Source organism: Salvelinus alpinus, chromosome 2 (genome assembly GCF_045679555.1).
Source record: "Salvelinus alpinus chromosome 2, SLU_Salpinus.1, whole genome shotgun sequence".
Lineage (NCBI taxonomy): Eukaryota > Metazoa > Chordata > Actinopteri > Salmoniformes > Salmonidae > Salvelinus > Salvelinus alpinus.
This window is the reverse complement of record NC_092087.1, coordinates 58,233,348-58,246,713: the sequence shown is the minus strand read 5'-3', so window position 1 is coordinate 58,246,713 and position 13,366 is coordinate 58,233,348. Positions and strand designations below refer to the sequence as shown.

Here is a 13,366-nt window from a genome sequence, read left to right as displayed (position 1 = left end):
TATCTTTTCTGTGTGCAAAACTTATAGTCAGATTTTTATTTTTATTTTTAAATGTTAGTTTTGTTTTATAACCAATCTCTCAAGGCATTTCCCAATGAACCACTGTACTATCTTACCTGGAATTGTCTCCAACAAAGAGTTGATTAGAACCAAACCAGCATGGTTCATGACAGGGCAGATCTATGAAAAGAACAGACAAATGTTAAAGGAACTGTCCAGTGCCCCATATTTCAATGAAATACAGCCTATATTTAATTACAATATAAGTGAAATAGATTTTCTTCCAAAAATTATGATTCAGTATGTTAAAAAGTAGCTTTTATGTCTACCCATACTTGCCCTGTTCATTCAGAGCAGAACGATGTGGGCTTAACACAGTCATCATAAATATTAATGACGAGTAAACAGCTGATTTGCCAGCTCAGCCAATGAAGATTTAATCATAAGTGTTGATATGTTGTAAGTGTAACCAGTGTTCTAGAATGAAATGAACTGATCTGTCAGTACCTGCTGGTTCAGAAGGAAGCGCATTCCTGTGGTCAAAAAAGTCGCCAGGAAGTCATACACCCTCCTGCAACGGAGTAAACCAGAGTTGTAAATTGTTGAATTACACCCACTCATGTCCAAAAGCTGAAAAATGCTCCAATATTGCTTTTAGCCACATTATACTGAAATTAGTCTCCATTGCACACATAATTAACATAAAAAAACTCTTTGTCAAGGGAGACCTGACTCAGGATCAATTTTGTATTTTAAATCATAATGAAGGGACAGATTATTATAATAAGATTATTATAGACAGAGAGGATCTTAGATCAGCACACCTACTCTGAGACACTTGATACGTGGACCCTGGACAAGAAAGCAGCTCAAGTATTTTAAAAAGACTATCAACAGGATTTACCCCAAGGTGCCAGTGAACTTCATTTTCATTTTGGCGATGGAGGCATCGCAGGTGATGTTGGAGATCTTGAGGCGTCCCAACTCATCTCTGGTCATGTGCAGGACAGTGTGGATGTTCACGCCTTCTGCAGAGGCATTGATGGCTCCGGTGTCATAGCTATGAGACCACAGAAAATTAATATTTTCAGACCACCATCATACATACTCATCAACGTCCTAATCTCAAACATATAAAGTAGCATCAAAAGGTTTGAACTTCCAATACACTCTCCTTGGACATCATCTTTGAAGTTTGATGTCATCAATCTAGTGTACCGCATGACTGAACTCCTCAAGGCTCTACAAGATACCATTGTGAGTATTTAACCACAGGCATTATTTTGCATACAAATGTATTATTTTCTTGACACATTTTATTGAATTTATTTCACCTTTATTTAACCAGATAAGTCAATTGAGAACCAATTCTCAATTAAATTAACGACATAGCCAACAGGCATAACATTGCAACAGTGAACAGGACAACACACAATACGACAACAAAAAAAAAACACTATACAGAAATATTCACAATGGGTTAGGGCAGAAAAGTCGAAGGAAACACAGCAGACGTAATCATCAGCAGGTACGTTGATCAGATAGCAACTCAGTTCATGTTTTTGAAGGAGTGTGACGGGACGAATGTGTCAAATTTTAAGATCTTTTGCAGCTCGTTCTAATCTTGGAGGCGGAAAACTGAAATGAATGACGGCCAAAGGAAGTGCATGCTTTGGGAATGACCAGTGTGATACAGTGCCTTTGGAAAGTATTCATACCCCTTGACTTATTCCACATTTTGTTGTGTTACAGCCTGAATTCAAAATTGATTAAATTGTAGTTTTTTCTCACCCATTTACACATAATACCCCATAATGAGAAAGTGAAAAGATACAGAAATATCTCATTTACATAAGTATTCACACCCCTGATTCAATAATTTATTGAAGCACCTATGGCAGTGATTAGTCTTTCTGGGTAAGTCTCTAAGAGCTTTCCACACCTGGATTGTGCAACATTTGCCCATTATTCTTTTCACAACTCTTCAAGCTCTGTCAAATTGGTTGTTGATCATTGCTAGACAACCATTTCCAGGTCTTGACATAGATTTTAAGGTAGATTTAAGTTTTTTAAAAACAAAGTCAGCCACATTCACTGTCTTCTTGGTAAGCAACTTCAGTGTAGGTTTGGCCTTGTGTTTTAGGTTATTGTCCTGCTGAAAGATGAATTTATCTCCAAGTATCTAGTGGAAAGCAGACTGATCCAGGTTTTTGCTTGGAAATATGGAGAGTGGTACAATTATTTGGATTTGCCCCAAACATAACACTTTGTATTTAGGACAAAAAGTAAATTGCTTTGCCACATTTTTTGCAGTATTACTTAAGTGACTTGTTGCAAACAGGATGCATTTGGAATATTTGTATGCTGTACAGGCTTCCTTCTTTTCACTGTGCCAATTAGGTTAGTATTGTGGAGTGACTACAATGTTGTTGATCCATCCTTAGTTTTCTCTTATCACAGCCATTGGCCTCATGGTGAAATACCTACGTGGTTTCCTTCCTCTCCAGCAACTGAGTTAGGCCTGTATCTTTGTAGTAACTGGGTGTATTGACACTCCATAAAAAGTGTAACTAATAACTTCACCATGCTCAAAGGGATATTCAATGTTTGCTTTTTTAATGTATACTCATCTACCAATAGGTGCCCTCTTTGTGAGGCTTTGAAAAACCTCCCTGGTCTTTGTGGTTGAATCTGTGTTTGAAATTAACTGCTCGACTGAGGGACCTTACATATATAGTATGTGATGGATATAGAGATGAGGTAGTCATTAAAATATAATGTTAAACACTTTTATTGCACACAGAGTGAGTCCATGCAACTTAGTATGTGACTTGTTAAGCAACTGTTAAGCAAATTAACTTATTTAGGCTTGCCATAACAAAGGGGTTGAATACTTATTGACTCAAGACATTTCAGCTTATAATTTTTTATTTGATTTGTACATATTTCTAAAAACATATTTCCACTTTGACATTATGGGGTACTGTGTGTACCCCATAATGGTACATTGACAAAAAAAATCTAAATGTAATCAATTTTAAATTCAGGCTGTAACCGACAAACTGTGGGAAAAGTCAAGAGGTGTGAATACTTTCTAATGGCACTGTATATCTAATAGAAGGTTCCTATTGGTATTGGAGATGTTGAGGAGTGAGCTGAGGTAGGGGGGGGGACTTAAAAGCACTAGGCTAGAAATAGAGACAGTAGTCGATAAAGAGGACTCACAATAACCAGTATAAGATGTGTCTCTGGAAGCTGAGAGTGATGGAGGAGTTCTGCACATTGAAGAGCAGTCCTAGGCCAGGCTGGAAGGCCAGGTCAGCATAGGTCAGGTTCAGCTCATTTATCTTCACCCTGAACCACAGGAAGGAAGAGACTCAGATCAGTGCTTGGGGGCTGATACTCGAAAGTCACTAGAAATCTGACTAGAAATGTACTAGAAGTTCTCTTTTGGTAGCAGAAATCCTGTAGCCTGGTTGCCAATGGGCTGAAGTTGGCCAAAACAGAAACAGTGAGTGGGTAGCAATACCCTCTACATGGGTTTACATGGGTTGATTTTCCAAGAACCCAGATGTCTAGAAGATGACCTATAAAGTCAATTTGGCTACTGGACTTTCTCTTACAGAAGATTAAGAAGTTATAGCCTCTTCAACCAGAGAGATTGCTATGCACATCCTTCTTTTTCACTTCATGTAGTGAGCTAAGCCATCTGTCTGGTTTACGAGGCTAGAGCGTTTGTATCTCTTAAAAGAGAATGTCCAGTTGCTAAACTTTATAGGTCATCTTTTAGAAATCCAGGTTCTTGGAAAATCAACCAATGCAGACTCTGCCCACAGTTCTATGATACAGTGGTTCTTCCTTTAAAAGTTGCGTCATACTGCAGCACACCTTGCGGGCTGCCGCATAATTCTATGGCACATTATTTAATTGTCAGCCATTGTTACCATTAACTTCTCTGGGATAGGTGGGACAGTAGCGTCCCACTTGGCCAAAATCCAGAAATAATGTAGCGCGCCAAATTCAAATATATTACTATAAAAATCAATCTTTCATGAAATCACACATGAAAGACACCAAATTAAAGCTACACATGTTGTGAATCCAGCCAACATGTCTGATTTCAAAAAGGATTTACGGGGAAAGCACACCAAACAATTATGTTAGCTCAGTACATAGCCACAGAAAAACACAGCCATTTTCCCAGCAAAAGATAGTAGTCACAAAAAGCAGAAATAGAGATAAAATTAATCACTAACCTTTGATGATCTTCATCAGATGACACTCATAGGACATCATGTTACACAATACATTTATGTTTTGTTCGATAATGTGCATATTTATATCCACAAATCTCGGTTTACATTGGCGCCATGTTCAGAAATGCCTCCAAAATATCCGGAGTAATTGCAGAGAGCCACGTCAAATAACAGAAATACTCATCATAAACTTTGATGAAAAGATACATGTTTTACACAGAATTAAAGATACACTTGTTCTTATTGCAACCGCTGTGTCAGATTTCAAAAAGAAGACAGCTGCAGTACAACATTATAAAATTGAATTATCAACAGGCATTTTCCGTTAGGGCAAATCTGATTTGTGAGAATGTCTAAGGGGCTTTTATATAATTCTAAATGAATGAATAATAATAATCGCTTTGTTTAAAAAAGAACGATATTTTGGAGATGCTTTCGTTTTCAAATAACCTAAAGTGAGCGGGAAAAAGGCCGTTCTTGAACATGGGGTGAGACATTCTTACTAATTTCTAAATAAAGCCAGTTTGTTATTTAGAATTATTTATTTCGGTTTTTAGAAGGAGAGAAACCAAAAGTCCACCATCGCCTCATGGATCTCTCGGTTTCCGCCGGCACGGGTATCGAACCAGCATCTGTAACAACGTAGTTTGCACTGCGACGCACTGTCTTAAACCGCTACGCCACTCGGGAGGCCCCATCCACAAAGTTTTTAATGCTGATCAATTGCCTTGCACAATGTATCAGGGTTAATAATAGTAAAACTAATACTTTATCTCCCTTCCACATGTTAAAGGTTCCAATTGATAAAGTTGTTTTATTAATTAGTATATTTGAGTTGAACCACAATAGTTGTAGGCACTCATATGAAAGGGATCTGGAGACAATTCGATGGCAGAAACTTCTGAGCAATAACATGGATGGATCCCAGGGCTTACTCTTTGATGGTGTACTGGAAGCGGCCCTCTTTGCCCTTCATCTCTGGCATGGTGATGTTGCTCAGTTCCTCAACCACAAACTTCTGCGTCTCGTACTTCACTGAAATGCAGGTTGAAAGAGTTGAGTTTAGAGTCGAGAACTACCTAGTGAATACCTTAAGCAGACAATCCTGACAACTGAGAGGGGCTAAATGGATGACGGTGATTTGGTAGAGAAAAATTCTGATAGTGGCAATGCAGTGGAGATGACGTCTTCCTTTGGTCAAGACTGACCGTTGAAGACTGTCTGGGACCATTGTAGACTGTTGAAAACTATTAAGGTCACATGTACAAGAGCGTTTTTTGGGTGAATTTCTTACACATTTCGAGCCCCCTGTTAGTGATCCGGATCTTGCAGCCTGGCGGTTCTTTTGCTGAAATGGCAGCGATTAGAGGGAACAGGAAGAGGATAGACACCATACAGAAAGCCATCATGACTGCCTGCAGGGGGGTCAAAACAGAAGAGAGGGAGAGTGGATAAGGACCTAGCCACCTCAAAGCTCAAGCACTAACACGTCCGACTCAACCAGGGTTGACTTGGGACTTAAAGAGCCTAAACAGAGTAAGTATTGCCTTACTTGTAGAACTACTCAATACTAGACCTCCAACCGGTCACTCTCAGTCATAAAAGGATCAGTTTATCATTGGTGAACAGCTTTCTGTGGTTGCTTCACTCTTCTTCGAAACGAGGGCGATAACATGATTCATCCAGTTCTTATGAACTTTATTGATGCTTTGTTCCATGAGACAATATGACCCAAAAGTCAGGTCATCAAGGTTTATATTATAAAATAAATGGGTATTAATTTCAAACACAAAATGTCATATTAAGGTCAACGGTTATTTTTAAAGTCAGGTTATGAATGCCTTTTGGAGAAACTTAGTGCACTGTCTATATCAATGTTCCTCTTACCCTTTTCCTGGGACAGTGAACAGAATCGAAAACTAAATGTAGAGACATGATTACTAGCCGCTTACAAACAGGTACATTGTACCCCTTTCATTATCAAAAAGATAGGCAATTTAGAGGCAATTTATGGCAGTGCAGTTACAATAACATCTGTTATTGTAGGCTAATCTGTGCATTCATATTGTCAACCTTGCTTACAAATGTTTTGAAAAGAGTCCCTAGATATCATGAGCAACAGCAACGTCAATGGAGTTATTCCTTCTTGTCCTATACACCACTCTCATGCCCCACCACCCCACATTCTCTCAATCACAAGTTAGAATTCAAAGACTTCTCTTCCCTGAAAAAAATCCTGCACCAAAATCTCTTACCTCAACGATGGAGGGTCTATGGAAGGCCAAACAAGAGAGAAAAACAAAGAGAACCCTTAAATGTTTGTCTTCTTTAAGGTATCTCCACAGTCTGAAATTCAAATGCTGCAGTCCGTTTCTCTGCCCTGCTGTAGCATGTACAGTTGCTGAGTAAGTGAGTCAGAGAGAGAAGAGAGAGAAGAGAGAGAAAGAGAGAGAGAAAGAGAGAGAGAGAGAGAGAGAGAGAGAGAGAGAGAGAGAGAGAGAGAGAGAGAGAGAGAGAGAGAGAGAGAGAGAGAGAGAGAGAGTGTGTGTGTGTGTGTAAAGCTGCACAGCCCTTTGTCTCATTCAACAGCAGGGACAGCAGTGATTGCTCTACTAACCCCCCATGGTGAGGAACTGAAAGGCATCAAAGGAAAGCAGGATGTTTTTTGACCCATAACATTGACTGGCTTACAACCCACCCCCGCCAACCCCATTTAGCTTAGACTCTCTACAGTCTAAACTCATATAAATGCCTCCCAGGGAATGAAACAAATACTCGACAGTAACTCACTAACATGATCCTACACGGTTCTCACATCATCTGCCTTATCTGGTCTTATCAGCATGTGTGTGTGGAGTGCGGGAACCGGTTAACTCAACAATTGGAGAGAACAAAATAAGATAGAACAAAGTTATTCAATGAGACTCAAGGGGGTCATTGACCCCCAAGGGGGACATCTACCCAAAGCCATTTTCCATTGATTAGACAATTTATACAATTTCCTCACCCCTTTCTCTGAAGGGGTGAAAAATTGAGGGTTCCCAGAAGGTACTGCTTCAGTGTCTTCTGCACAACAGCATTGACCACCACACAAGGATGAATGCATGTGCAGCTGTACGTGTCTCACTTCAGACATATAAATCACCAAGTGTTTAAAGCTGCAATATGTCACTTTTTGTATTTGTTTTTATAGTGGTCATCCAAAGTAATGCAACAGTAACCATCTAAGCCAAAGAAAGACACATTTTGAGAGCAGACAGGCAAAAAGGGAAAGTGATAGAAGGCGGGCCAAGACGAGAGTAAACCTCGGATTTGCGTTCACACAGTGGAGAGAACTAAGAGAGTTGAAGGGATTTTATTCATTTTGTTTTCTGCTGAAAAGGTAAGTTTTTGATCTGAATGCCCTGTCTTTAGTCAGCTGTTGTACAACAACATTTGAAATCTTATTCCATCTTTCCGCTAAAGGAGAAACTACAATAACAAGTCTTGAAGGTGAAGTGTCTACACACTGAAAAATACACCGAAATCCCAGGAACTTCAGACAGCAGTGTTGAGAAGACTGGGCTCTCAAATTGGGGCTACCAAGGAGTATGATCCTGAGATCAGATGACCCATGACTCCCTGAAGTGCCACCACCAACAACAGCTGAGCTGCTACAACTTCGAGGAGACGTCACCCCGCAACACAGCATGCCGTAAACAAACCTTTGAGCTGGGAAGGACCGGCGCTTTCCCTGTTGTCAGACTTTGTGGTTCCCGAGAAGTGTGAAAACCTACAGAGCATTCAGAATTGTTTTTGAAAGAGGTGGGCCTACAACCATACATACAGTGGGGAGAACAAGTATTTGATACACTGACAATTTTGCAGGTTTTCCTACTTACAAAGCATGTAGAGGTCTGTAATTTTTATCATAGGTACACTTCAACTGTGAGAGACGGAATCTAAAACAAAAATCCAGAAAATCACATTGTATGATTTTTAAGTAATTAATTTGCATTTTATTGCATGACATAAGTATTTGATACATCAGAAAAGCAGAACTGAATATTTGGTACAGAAACCTTAGTTTGCAATTACAGAGATCATACGTTTCCTGTAGTTCTTGACCAGGTTTGCACACACTGCAGCAGGGATTTTGGCCCACTCCTCCATACAGACCTTCTCCAGATCCTTCAGGTTTCGGGGCTGTCGCTGGGCAATACGGACTTTCGGCTCCCTCCAAAGATTTTCTATTGGGTTCAGGTCTGGAGACTGGCTAGGCCACTCCAGGACCTTGAGATGCTTCTTACGGAGCCACTCCTTAGTTGCCCTGGCTGTGTGTTTCAGGTCGTTGTCATGCTGGAAGACCCAGCCACGACCCATCTTCAATGCTCTTACTGAGGGAAGGAGGTTGTTGGTCAAGATCTCGCGATACATGGCCCCATCCATCTTCCCCTCAATACGGTGCAGTCGTCCTGTCCCCTTTGCAGAAAAGCATCCCCAAAGAATGATGTTTCCACCTCCATGCTTCACGGTTGGGATGGTGTTCTTGGGGTTGTACTCATCCTTCTATTCCTCCAAACACGGCGAGTGCAGTTTAGAGCAAAAAGCTCTATTTTTGTCTCATCAGACCACATGACCTTCTCCCATTCCTCCTCTGGATCATCCAGATGGTCATTGGCAAACTTCAGACGGGCCTGGACATGCGCTGGCTTGAGCAGGGGGACCTTGCGTGCGCTGCAGGATTTTAATCCATGACGGCGTAGTGTGTTACTAATGGTTTTCTTTGAGACTGTGGTCCCAGCTCTCTTCAGGTCATTGACCAGGTCCTGCTGTGTAGTTCTGGGCTGATCCCTCACCTTCCTCATGATCATTGATGCCCCACGAGGTGAGATCTTGCATGGAGCCCCAGACCGAGGATGATTGACCGTCATCTTGAACTTCTTCCATTTTCTAATAATTGCGCCAACAGTTGTTGCCTTCTCACCAAGCTGCTTGCCTATTGTCCTGTAGCCCATCCCAGCCTTGTGCAGGTCTACAATTTTATCCCTGATGTCCTTACACAGCTCTCTGGTCTTGGCCATTGTGGAGAGGTTAGAGTCTGTTTGATTGAGTGTGTGGAGGTGTCTTTTATACAGGTAACGAGTTCAAACAGGTGCAGTTAATACAGGTAATGAGTGGAGAACAGGAGGGCTTCTTAAAGAAAAACTAACAGGTCTGTGAGAGCCGGAATTCTTACTGGTTGGTAGGTGATCAAATACTTATGTCATACAATAAAATGCAAAATAATTACTTAAAAATCATACAATGTGATTTTCTGGATTTTTTGTAAGTAGGAAAACCTGCAAAATCGGCAGTGTATCAAATACTTGTCCTCCCCACTGTATGTAAACCCTTGCATTTAATAACTAGTTGACCCACCTTTGGAAGCAATAACCTCAACCAAACTTTTTCTGTAGTTGCGGATCAGACCTGCACAACGGTCAGGAGGAATTTTGGACCATTCATCTTTACAAAACTGTTTCAGTTCTTAGGATGTCTGGTGTGAACCGCTCTCGAGGTCATGCCACAGCATTTTAAAATCAGGTTGAGGTCAGGACTCTGACTGGGCCACTCCAGAAGGACTATTTTCTTCTGTTGAAGCCATTCTGTTATTGATTTACTTCTGTGTTTTGGGTCATTGTACTGTTGCGTCATCCAACTTCTGTTGAGCTTCAATTGGCGGACAGATAGCCTAACATTCTCCTGCAAAATGTCTTGATAAACTTGGGAATTCATTTTTCCGTCGATGATAGCAAGCTGTCCAGGCCCTGAGGCAGCAAAGCAGCCCCAAACCATGATGCTCCCTCCACCATACTTTACATTTGGGATGAGGTTTTGATGTTGGTGTGCTGTGCCTTTTTTTCTCCACACACAGTGTTGTGTGTTCCTTCCAAACAACTCAACTTTAGTTTAATCTGTCCACAGAATATTTTGCCAGAAGCGCTGTGGAACATTCAGGTGCTCTTTTGCGAACTTCAGTGTGCACCAATGTTCTTTTTGTACAACAGTAGCTTTTTCCGTGGTATCCTCCCATGAACACCATTCTTGTTTATCGTAGACTCGTCAACAGAGATGTTAGCATGTTCCAGAGATTTATGTAAGTCTTTAGCTGACACTAGGATTCTTCTTAACCTCTTTTAGCATTCTGCACTGTGCTCTTGCAGTCATCTTTGAAGGATGGCCACTCGTAGGGAGAGTAGCAACAGTGCTGAACTTTCTCCATTTGTAGACAATTTGTCTTACCGTGGACTGATAAACATCAAGGCTTTAAGAGATACTTTTGTAACCCTTTCCAGCTTTATGCAAGTCAACAATTCTTAATCTTAGGTCTTCTGAGATCTTTTGTTCGAGGCATGGTTCACATCAGGCAATGCTTCTTGTGAATTGCAAACACAAATATTGTGAGTTTTTTTATAGGGCAAGGCAGCTCTAACCAATATCTCCAATCTCATCTCATTGATTGGACTCCAGGTTAGCTAACTCCTGACTCCAATTAGCTTTTGGAAAAGTCATTAGCCTAGGAGTTCACCTACTTTTTCAAACCAACACTGTGAATGTTTAAATTATGTATTCAATATCGACAAGAAAAATACAATAATCTGTGTGTTATCATTTTAAGCACACTGTGTTCGTCTGTTGTTGTGACTAAAATGAAGATCAGATCAAACTTTGACTAATTTATGCAGAAATCCAGGTAATTCCAAAGGGTTCACATACTTCTTTCTTGCCACTGTATAAGGTCCCACAGTTGACAGTGCATGTCACAGCAAAAACCAAGCCATGAAGTCGAAGGAATTGTCTAGGGAAGGGTACAAAAAAAAATGTCTGCAGCATTGAAGGTCCCCACGAACACAGTGGCCTCAATCATTCTTAAATGGAAGATGTTTGGAACCACCAAGACTCTTCCTATTGCTGGCCGCCCGGCCAAACTGAGCAATCGGGGGAGAAAGGCCATGGTCAGCGAGGTTACCAAGAACCCGTTGGTCACGCTGACAGAGCTCTGGAGTTCCTCTGTGGAGATGGGAGAACTTTTCAGAAGGACACCATCTCTGCAGCACTCCACTAATCAAGCCTTTATGATAGTGGTCAGACAGAAGCCACTCCTCAGTAAAAGGCACGACAGCCCGCTTGGAGATTTCCAAAAGGCACCTAAAGACTCTCAGACCATGAGAAAGGTCTGATGAAACCAAGATTGAACTCTTTGGCCTGAATGTCAAGTATCACTTCTGGAGGAAACCTGGCACCATCCCTACAGTGAAGCATGGTGGTGGTAGCATCATGCTGTGGGGATGTTTTTCAGCGGCAGGGCCTGGGAGACTAGTCAGGATTGAGGGAAGGGCGGAGCAAAGTACAGAGAGATCCTTGATGAAAGCCTGCTCCAGAGTGCTTAGGACCTCTGACTGGGGCGAAGGTTCACCTTCCAACAGGACAATGACCCTAAGCACACAGCCAAGAGAACGCAGGAGTGGCTTTGGGACAAGTCTCTGAATGTCCTTGAGTGGCCCAGCCAGAGCCAGAGCCCGGACTTGGACCCGATCGAACATCTCTGGAGAGACCTGAAAATAGCTGTGCAGCAACGCTCCCCATCCAACCTGACAGAGCTTGAGAGGATCTGCCAAGCTTGTAGTCTCATACCCAAGAAGACTCAATGCTGTGATCACTGCCAAAGGTGCTTCAACAAAGTACTGAGTAAAGGGTCTGAATACTTATGTAAATGTAATATTTCAGTTTTTTTATTTGTAATTAAATTAGCAACAATTTCAAAAAAAAAAAAACTGTTTTTGCTTTGTCATTCTGGGGTATTTTGTGTAGATTGATGTGGGGGAAAAAACAATCAATTTTAGAATAAGGCTGTAACTTAACGTAACAAATTGTGGAAAGAGTCAAGGGGTCTGAATACACTGTATACCTGTTATTATTATTATATATTTATTGATTTAATGAAATATCTTATGTTGTTCTTGTCTGTTACTGTTCTGTACTTTGTCATGTATTTGTACGTTTTATGTGGACCCAAGGAAGAGTAGCTGCTACATGTGCAGTAGCTAATGGGGATCCTAATAAACTTAACTAAACCATTGTATATCATCCTCCATCCCCCAGTTATGGGAATCTTTCTCCAGATAACTATTTTGGCTGATCGGAAAGAAGTGTTTTGCAACAGAGTAGAGTGAGGCTACTCCAGTTTAAACACACATGTGTACTGTGGTATCCAGGCCATTGACCGATAGAGAACTCTGAGTGAAGAGATCTGGGAAAAGGGCGTGTTTGTATGAGGTTGTATTAATGCTCTCTTGTGTTTAGTAACTCATGAACTCATGTAGTACATAAATCAGGTAATTAGCAGTGGTTTATTATTATGTGTATGCCAAATCATTTCCATTTTAAATAACAAACATCTCAGGAGACACATAGGCAAGAGTAGCCCCAAAAAAGAGCAGCCCCCCAAAAAACTAAACAAACTTGCTAGATACCAGGGTTGAGGTCCATTTTGAATTGAGTTGCGAATTGCTCTTTAATACCAATTCAATTCTTGAATTTAATTTGAATTGGCCACACCACACAGGAGGCAGAATTTGAATTGAATTTGAATTAAAGGAAGTACAATTTAATTCAATGAAATTCCATGAAATTCAAATGGCTTATTTATTCTACACATCACTATACAAATGTTTATCATGACATCATGTATGGATACCAATTCCATGTAACGTATGGTTGAAACATTTAATTTTAAAAACATTCTCCTAAAACTATATTAAATCCCTACAGTGGCATGTTTTACAGTGGCCTATTCTAAGAACATATTGTGGGTTGTCTATAATAATTTATAATTCCCTTAATGTTTTAAATATCAGGAAATATACGTTTCCCAGAATGCATTAGATCAAACACTGGAGTATGAAAGGGAACAATGATCTCATGACAATGAAAAATACTGTTAGAAATATTTAATATTTGAAATGGTATGTGTATGCTTTGCATTAATAAGTGGCAGATACAAATCTGATAAAATATTTGTCAAATTAATGATATGTTTCATGTCTCAGTTGAATTGGTTTGAATTAAATAATGTTTCCTTCCATTCA

General features: G+C 40.4%; 1 protein-coding gene across 3 annotated transcripts in view; it reads right to left on the bottom strand.

The window, feature by feature from the left end:
* Window positions 1-13,366, bottom strand: part of LOC139565628 (phospholipid transfer protein-like) — a 31,717-nt gene that overhangs the window by 14,901 nt on the left and 3,450 nt on the right. For 2 of the 3 annotated variants that reach the window (XM_071386102.1, XM_071386084.1), the window contains exons 2-7: window positions 5,551-5,671; window positions 5,192-5,291; window positions 3,226-3,354; window positions 905-1,060; window positions 508-571; window positions 117-180 (exon numbers count right to left, since the gene is read on the bottom strand). In XM_071386102.1, coding sequence (XP_071242203.1) covers window positions 117-180; window positions 508-571; window positions 905-1,060; window positions 3,226-3,354; window positions 5,192-5,291; window positions 5,551-5,665 — 628 coding nt within the window. In that variant the 5' untranslated portion in view covers window positions 5,666-5,671. Of the gene's footprint in view, window positions 1-116; window positions 181-507; window positions 572-904; window positions 1,061-3,225; window positions 3,355-5,191; window positions 5,292-5,550; window positions 5,672-6,511; window positions 6,684-13,366 lie in introns of those variants that run through there. The other variant, XM_071386094.1, reaches the window with a different exon arrangement.